At 45.2% G+C, this 9,316-nt stretch overlaps 1 protein-coding gene across 1 annotated transcript in view; it reads left to right on the forward strand.

Annotated features, from left to right (window-relative positions):
• Positions 1–9,115, forward strand: part of LOC117442880 (NT-3 growth factor receptor-like) — a 210,293-nt gene extending 201,178 nt beyond the window's left edge. Inside the window, exons 8-12 of the mRNA XM_034078826.1 lie at positions 145–444; positions 1,040–1,054; positions 5,985–6,034; positions 8,516–8,730; positions 9,055–9,115. Coding sequence (XP_033934717.1) covers positions 145–444; positions 1,040–1,054; positions 5,985–6,034; positions 8,516–8,730; positions 9,055–9,115 — 641 coding nt within the window. The remainder of the gene's footprint in view (positions 1–144; positions 445–1,039; positions 1,055–5,984; positions 6,035–8,515; positions 8,731–9,054) is intronic.
• The last annotated feature ends 201 nt before the right edge of the window (positions 9,116–9,316 follow it).

Raw genomic sequence — 9,316 nt, forward strand, 5'->3', positions numbered from 1 at the left:
CCCTGGTAGGATGGTCTCTTTCAATCCCTTTATTGGACATGTGAGGGTCTATGTATGTATGCTTTCTGTGTTTGACAACGTCACAAATAAAAAAAAAATATATATATATCTCAAGTTAAAGATTTGGTTCCTTTTTCCCTGCAGTTCCTCCACTCATCGTGAGACTGGCCGAGCCCGAGAAGCGCCACGACACCTGCATCGAGTTCACGGTGCGGGGCTACCCACACCCGAGGCTGCGCTGGTTCTACAAGAAAAAGGAGATTGTTGAGAACGATTACATCCGCACTGAGCTGGACTTCTACCAGGACTATCTGGAGGGTTGTCTGATCTTCAAGAACCCGACGCACCTCAACAACGGAAACTACACTCTCGAAGCCAGCAACCGGTTGGGAACGGTCACCAAGTCGGTGAATGGTCGCTTCCTCTTTGCCCCGGATATAGAGGGTGAGTGGATCATTTCTTTCTGGTAGCCTTTGTTTGATGAGTTATGCAATGTTGGCATCTGGCAGCACTGATGTCCCCGTCACCACAATTGAGAGTAAAATGTCATTTATACGAGGGCTATTAACACATGTTCTACTGCTGGAACATCTCTTTCATTCTTCTGGATTTACGTTCACAGGAGAAAAAGAAGAAATGCTGCCTGATTCCCCCCAGAGTTAGCATGGCCCACCTTTTCAAACAAACCTCATTATCGGAACAAGTCTTTGACTAGTTGAATTTCTCGTTTAAACTACCTGTTTTATGAATGGCAGGTTCTGTCCTTGGTGCAAACAACTATTGGGAGCTTTTAGTTTTTATTAAAACTCCCTCCTCGGTGGCAGGTTGTGGAAGTGATCCCTGCCGGCTGGATTGCAGCCAGGGTTCATCCACAGTTCAGTCAGGTAGATTGTTCACTTGCAGTTCATTCCGAGTGCACAGGGAGGGGAAATAAACCCACAAAAGCTGGCAAATTTCTCCCCATGGTCAATATTCCAAGGTTAATACCTTGTGTCAATTTATTGGCAAAGCGTGACTTTCCTTGTCTTCTCTTTTGCAGACGTAGTGGAAATAGGTGAGTGCTTCTGTTCTGGAATTCAACCCTCTCCTATCATTTGGTTTTGTTCTTTTACTACCTGTTTGTTTGATGTCAGCGCGCACACACACACACACACACACACACACACACACACACACACACACACACACACACACACACACACACACACACACACACACACACACACACACACACACACACACACACACACACGCACACACACTTTACATACTGTTGGACGTTCACTGCTGAGATGGTAACCATGTAGAAATGTGTTCACTTTGTGTTGTAGTCAATAAAAAAAGTATTTGAGCATCTGGACCTTTATAGGGATACATGTTTATATAGTATTTATACATAATGCTATTCATATGCAGCGTTAGTCATTCACCTTGGATGGTATATATGTTCCCAGGGTCTTACAGTATTTCCCAAGCCCAAATGACTTTTTCCCTACGTCAGAGTATGTCGTCCATATGATGAATTCCCCTTTAGGATAAAGATGTTATAGGTCTACTCTCCACAGACAACCTCAAATGTGTAGGAAAGACAGTGTTCCCAGTTGTTGACAATATACGTAACCATTCAAGCTGAATTTGAAAAACACCCATCTGCCTTTGTTCTTTTGCAATTTGATCTGAAATAGACTCTGGGAACAAATGGATGACCCCACTTGCATCACCCCTGACTGTCAAGAGACTGAAACTGGCAATCTCAGAGTCAATAAAACTGATCTGTAAAGCATGGGGGCTTAGGGTTTCCAAAATCCACCAGACACTGGCTTTTATTTTATGGCAGAGATTTGTTGGTTCAGATGATGCTTCAGTGTTGCCCTGCTTCACGCTCATCAGTTCTCCACACTCTCTTAGTGAGGTGACCTGCACCACCTGCAGTTTGCTGGTTGGTAACTTGAGCTGCGAATTTATGCTTTGATCAAACCTTCCCTAAGCCTTCTCCGTTAGTTACTGTTGGTGTAGCTCTCAGTAACTGTGCAATGAATACAGCCAAAGGCCAACTAGTGTGTACGTACTGAGTGAGGGGAAATCATTTTCTACACCAGCTGGTGATTGTGGTCTTTGGTGGTCTTTTGTGGTCTATGGTGGTCTTTGGCTATCTGTGGTGGTTTTTGGTGACTTTTGGCGGTCTGTGGCTGTCTTTAGTGGTCTTTGATCATCTTTGGCTGTCTTTGGCTGTCTTTGGCTGTCTTTAGTGGTCTTTGGCGGTCTTTGGCGGTCTTTAGTGGTCTTTGGCTGTCTTTGGCTGTCTTTAGTGGTCTTTGGCTGTCTTTAGCTGTCTTTGGCTGTCTTTGGTGGTCTTTGGCGTTCTTTGGCTGTCTGTGGCTGTCTTTAGTGGTCTTTGGCGGTCTTTGGCTGTCTTTGATCGTCTTTGGCTGTCTTTGGCTGTCTTTGGCTGTTTTTGGTGGTCTTTGGCGTTCTTTGGCTGTCTGTGGCTGTCTTTGACTGTCTTTAGTGGTCTTTGGCGGTCTTTGGCGGTCTTTGGCTGTCTGTGGCTGTATTTGGCTGTCTTTAGTGGTCTTTGGCGGTCTTTGATGGTCTTTGGCAGTCTTTGGCTGTCTGTGGCTGTCTTTAGTGGTCTTTGGTGGTCTTTGGCTGTCTTTGATCGTCTTTGGCTGTCTTTGGCTGTCTTTGGCTGTCTTTGGTGGTCTTTGGCGTTCTTTGGCTGTCTGTGGCTGTCTTTGGCTGTCTTTAGTGGTCTTTGGCTGTCTGTGGCTGTCTTTGGCTGTCTTTGACGGTCTTTGGTGGTCTTTGGCGTTCTTTGGCTGTCTGTGGCTGTCTGTGGCTGTCTTTAGTGGTCTTTGGCTGTCTGTGGCTGTCTTTGGCTGTCTTTGACGGTCTTTGGCTGTCTTTGGCTGTCTTTAGTGGTCTTTGGCGGTCTTTGATGGTCTTTGGCAGTCTTTGGCTGTCTGTGGCTGTCTTTAGTGGTCTTTGGTGGTCTTTGGCTGTCTTTGATCGTCTTTGGCTGTCTTTGGCTGTCTTTGGCTGTCTTTGGTGGTCTTTGGAGTTCTTTGGCTGTCTGTGGCTGTCTTTGGCTGTCTTTAGTGGTCTTTGGCTGTCTGTGGCTGTCTTTGGCTGTCTTTGACGGTCTTTGGTGGTCTTTGGCGTTCTTTGGCTGTCTGTGGCTGTCTTTGGCTGTCTTTGGCTGTCTTTGGTGGTCTTTGGCGTTCTTTGGCTGTCTGTGGCTGTCTGTGGCTGTCTTTGGCTGTCTTTGGCTGTCTTTGGTGGTCTTTGGCTGTCTGTGGCTGTCTTTGGCTGTCTTTGGCTGTCTTTAGTGGTCTTTGGCGTTCTTTGGCTGTCTGTGGCTGTCTGTGGCTGTCTTTGGCTGTCTTTGGCTGTCTTTGGTGGTCTTTGGCGTTCTTTGGCTATCTGTGGCTGTCTTTGACTGTCTTTAGTGGTCTTTGGCGGTCTTTGGCTGTCTGTGGCTGTCTGTGGCTGTCTTTAGTGGTCTTTGGCGGTCTTTGGTGGTCTTTGGCTGTCTTTGATCGTCTTTGGCTGTCTGTGGCTGTCTTTGGCTGTCTTTAGTGGTCTTTGGCTGTCTTTGGCTGTCTTTGGCTGTCTTTAGTGGTCTTTGGCTGTCTTTAGTGGTGTTTGGCAGTCTTTGGCTGTATTTGGCTGTCTTTGGCGTTCTTTGGCGGTCTTTGGCTGTCTTTGGCTGTCTTTAGTGGTGTTTGGCAGTCTTTGGCGGTCGTTGGCTGTCTTTGGCTGTCTTTAGTGGTCTTTGGCGGTCTTTGATGGTCTTTGGCTGTCTTTGGCGGTCTGCTGTATTATCATGTTAACTGTCCTTCTTGAGTAAATGTACTTACTTTCTTAACACCACTCCTTGCTAAATCCCTCGTTTCAAATAATTGTCTTTAATGCGGATTCTTTCCTTAACTTAGCGTGCATAATACTAGCCTCTAACTAATCAGCCACAGTGGAAACAAGCTAGTTTCCCTGCCCGTTAGCTGTTGATGTGTCTCTGTTGGTGAAGCGGCAAGTGCAGTCATATTGCTGGAAAGATGCCACGGCCTCTCTTTCTGCATCGTAAATCTCCTGTGTGTGATGTGTGGTTTGGCCTCAGGCTGTTGTGGCAACCTCACATTTGACGGCTTAAACTAAGTGGGCTGTTCTGATCTCCGAACTTCATCGCAGTCTCCTTCCATCTCCATATGAGGCCATTCTTTCTAATCAGCGGCTCATTATAATATGAACAACTAGCCGGGATAGAGACGGATGGACGGAGACTCTGAAGCGGGCATGGGGTTTATTTATTTCCCCAGACATGTGCACGCACACCTGCACAGCTTGTGAGTGAGGCAGGTGAGGAAGAGGTGTTCAGCGAGAAGCATTAAAGTGGAGGTGTGTGAGGGAGTTCATCCGGAGAGGGGAGAGTGACAGGCTGACTGATACTAATACTGCTGAGGGGAGAGGAGGGCAGAGGGAGGGATGAAGGCTGCGAGGGAGGGACACAGCCATGGTAGTTAGAGCCCACACACTCACACACTTTAGTGTAATGTGTGTGTCTGAGCCAGTGGCAGCCAGTCTACCATGTGGCCATTAATTTGCCCACAATTACTCTCTGATGTCCTGGCTGCAGGCCTCAGACTGGAGTTTCCCTGACACCAGTTCATTTCGTTTCATGGCCCTGTCCTCTCCTCCTTGCACTGCTCAGACCTCTGTTTGCCAACAACGCTTTTTTAGAGGTGTGAAATGTAGCGTTTTAACATTAATTAATTGATGTCGATACATTAATATTACTACACCAGAGATCTGCAACCATGTCCAGCAGGTCCAACTTCTGTCTGAACTTGTTGGTTCTATCACTTTTTTATGTGGATGTCCAATTTTAATTACTTACACTTCATTTAACATTTGCTGCTATTGTCTGTTTGAACTTCTTTCCTGTTTTTCTGCTTGTATAATTGTATAATTCGACACCACCTTATTTTAATTATTCCCTGTGTGTATGTAAAAGCATGAGCATGCATTTGTGCACAATCTCAATGTCTTTCCTGTTACTTTTATTCTTGAGTCAGGATAAAACCGTAAGACTATTTCATGCTTTATTAGGAACCAAGGACTGAGGTGAGCTTTGAATGCTGTCCATGCTTGTAAATAAAAGCCTTTTATCAGCCTCTACACATAGACATGCACAGTTCATCGACATTTTATCACATTGTCTCAAGCCTTTATGGTTTTCGCCAATCTCCTTCCTAGAGGGGGGGGGGGGGCGACTTCTCTCCACATCGAGAGATTCAACATTTATTCACTACTCAGAAAAACATGAGGGGCGAGTGCTCCTATTGTCAAGAGTGTATATGAGATGAAGGACACGGGAGGATGGAAATCACAATGGAATATGTTAGGCTAGCAAGGATACTTGGCTTTGTGCAGATACTGAAAATAAATCTAGAGACCTCTGCAAGGCCATGATGTGTTCCTCGGATGGGCCTACTTCCCAAAGCTGGAAACGATTCATTTCATTATATTTTGATACGTTCATACGGACTCAATCCTGGTGAGAAGGCAACACAATAGCCATCTTGCATTTTAGAGCGTTGTAATGACTGCTAAGATATTGTAATATTTTTTTAATATCTTTTCAGGCGGAATATTTGTTTGAGACAAAAAAAATGTGTCCCCTTTAATTCCATTTCATCCATTGCAAAAGCTACAGCTTTGCAGCAACTATCATGAAACTCGGACACACTGTTTCTCTGTCATCCTGCTGACACACAAAAAGCAGGGCAAATAAACCGAGCCCTTAAAGGCTACACAGTGTACAGGTTTCTCACACTTAAATACGGTGGGAAAAGGTGCACAGACGGCTTCTACACTGGATTAGTAGACAGAAATAAAACGTTGTTCCAGTCCACAGAAAGCACAGCACCACAGCCATGAGAGGTTGGTTCTCAGCAGCTGACGCGTTGTGTGTCTTTGTGTTGCAGTGCCACCGTCAGACGGAGACGCGGGCCGACCAGACGAAGACACGTTTGGGGTGAGTTTTCCTCATAATGATGTTGACGAAACAGCTGCTAAAGACGTTGCCCCCGGACTCTCAGAGGAATCTAAACAGCGCCGTATTTGTCAGAGCAAACCTCGTAGGGGTTTGTTCGACATGCGGCGCCGAGGCACAAAGACTACGACACGACAAACGATGTACACGTCACTTCTCAAAGTCGTGATGGCGACTAATGCAGTGTGGGGTGCTGGAATAATGCGAGGGATTCTGTGCAGTAATTCATTCCACTGTACTTCCGCAGAAACAGGCCGATGGTTAATGGGCTTTTTAATGGCATCTCGACTTGATTAATAACACCGATAACGGCCTGTTTCTACGGTGACAAAAAGTAAGCTGCTTACCGTAGAACTTGATACACATGGTTAAATGAACCCTTTGCACTGCGCTAAGTGTGAAGGACATGCATTTGGCAATACACTGAACCACAATAATCGGCTGCTGCAGACTGAAAACTGGTGTATTTTATATATACTGAAGGTTTTAAAGAGGACATGTTGTATTTAATGTCTCTACTGGGACATGTCTCCACGCTTTAATGTTCAAATGTACTAATATACAGTCACTTATTTCCTGCTATCGCTCTGTATGATTATTATTACCTTTTGTTTTGTTACTTCCCATTGTAAAGCGTCCTTGGGTTTCGTGAAAGGCGCTATATAAATTGAAATTATTATTTTTATTATTATTATTAAAAAGCTCTTCTCGTACTGCCTGTGCTACAGCACCTCTTTTCACCCTCTGTCTGACACCAGAGCCCAGTCTGCTCTGATTGGTTAGCTGGCCGGCTCTGTTGTGATTGGTCAACTGCTTAGAGATGTCCCGCCCCTAAGCCTATCACGTACAATGTGTTGGAGCGCCTTTGCAGACCATTAACATGCACACAATTATAGAACACACCGAAGGAAAGGGAAAACCCCACATAATAAGGCCTTAAAGCTGGATCAAGGAGGATTGACAGAACAGAGAAATATGTCAACGCTGCCGCCACAATACATTCTTCACCCCAGCCATTCCTATATTACACTATACGCTTCCCAGGCCCTGCAGTGAGCTTCTTTATCTAGAGATGAGCCGTCTTTATGGTATTTTGGTCAAAGACATCTTGTATAATGGCCAGATGTAGCAGGACATCGTGTCTCTTCTGGCTGTCGCACTTTATCTCTGTGGCTGTGCATGCAGAGTGCACTGGGCCGGTGGTATCCGCTGTTGGCAGACAGTCCTTCGTGTACCGCACTTTCCGGACTATAAAGCGCACCTGCATATAAGTCGCAGCAGCTAAATTGTCCGTCTGTCTTGCTCTCGTTCTGTCTCTCGGTTCCACTTTTACTTTGGCGCGCTACCTGTCTCACTCTTTTCCGGCCTCCAGCTTTTCCTGCTGGAGCCTGCCGCTTAAAGGTGGCGGGCGCGGACCGGTCCTAGAGCCCATAGTGTTAAGGTGGTTAATTTTACCTGTAAATCCATAGATTTAGGAGGTTCCCTAGTGGCCGTTAGCTGTACAAAGAAAATGGGGGAAAAGTCGCGGCTTATAGTCCGAAAAGTACGGTATATGTTATGTTATGTGTTCGGCAGATATATGTGTACATTTGGATGTATTTCAATCAATGCAACCACTATACAGATTGGCAACAGCTTCATCATTTAACAATAAAGTATATATTTCAATACAGCCCCGTGCAAAACCAATCGACAACAGAAAGACATCCATCCAAACTTGTCCATAAACACTTTTCTTCTCAGGCTTTTTGACGTAGAGAAAAAGCAAATAAAGCAAATTAAGAATGTTGTAATTGATTTCCTTTTTAATTTGATTAAAAAACAAATATTTATTGGATTGTCTAACAATGCATTACAGATTAGAACGGGCCATGCTGTTAATGATGATAACTATTGTCTTTATTTTCATTATTTATTCAGAAATTTGATCGGAATTAGAAATATCTGATCTATTTTCCAGTGTTACAGCAACGAGATATAATAAATAGACTAACATTTAGATAGTGAGCAACACACATGGATTGCATAATAATAATAATAATACATTGCATTTCAAAGCGCTTTTCCAGGTGCTCAAAGACGCTTTACAGTGGTGATAAAACATGATAAAATAACATTTAAAAGTTATTAGAACAGCAATACAGCATAATTCACAGATTAAAAGCCAGTACTCCCAATAAGTACTCCCATTCATCCACATTAGGAACATGTGACTGATTCGGTTACTGGTTGCAATGGTGTTCCACTCTGACGGTAAGTCTGTCTGCAGATGAGGCTCATATTTAAATTGCCACCCGTCAACTGGAACACCCCGCAGCTTAGACAGGTTGCACTTGTGTCTCTACCCAGACTGCTGTAATATAGGAGAAAGCAGTAGTGGATTAAACTCTGATTTGCTTTGTTTGAGGTGATCAGAAGTCTGGAGAGGATTACGATGTGACTCAGCGCTTTCTTTTCTCTCAGGTTTCCATCGCTGTGGGTTTGGCGGGCTTCGCTTGTGTCCTCCTCCTCGTCCTTTTTGTTCTCATCAACAAATACGGCCGGCGCTCCAAATTCGGTATGAAAGGTAAGTCGACACCAACAGACAGGCGGACGGTTCTCTTTGGTGTCTCTCCTTTCTGCCAGTTGCATCATTGTGCAGCGGCCATTCCCCCGGCTAATCTACACATGGAGACAGAGTACTTTCTCCTGCATGTGTTCAGAACTACTTGTCATATACCCACGAGGAGTCGTTTGGAACAAGAAGAAGAAGGTTATTAATAGTCCTGCAGATTGTGTGTTTCTGCATGTTGTTAAGTCATAGACAGCTGGATCAATACGAAAGGGCAGTGTGCAAATCAGGCCTGCATACTGTACATACTCTCTCTCGCTGTCACCGTGTCTGCAATGCGAAGGGATCTGGAATTCATTAGCGGACTCGGCGCTGTCCATCATGCTGAGAAACTCAATAGGATTAACACGGCTTCTGGGCACGCTGAGCTTTCCTTTTGTGTCAACTCCAGGTTTGTGCGTGTGTGTCTGGCGTTGGCGTGGCGGATCAGTGCGAAGCAGTCGTGGTGTTGATCTAGGAACAGAGAGAGGGAAGAAAGGAGAGGACGGCGGTGGCTCAGGTTCCCGTGGTTCACGATCAAGTGTTCGCCCGGCTGCAGCTCTTATCAGTTGGCAGGCAGAGTAGTGGACATGTGCTCGTGGTGGGTGGCGTGTGTGCATTCCTCACAAACAACACACCATTTTGTCCCTTTTTATAACGGGGTGCATGGATTC

This window comes from Pseudochaenichthys georgianus, chromosome 3 (assembly GCF_902827115.2).
Source record: "Pseudochaenichthys georgianus chromosome 3, fPseGeo1.2, whole genome shotgun sequence".
Lineage (NCBI taxonomy): Eukaryota > Metazoa > Chordata > Actinopteri > Perciformes > Channichthyidae > Pseudochaenichthys > Pseudochaenichthys georgianus.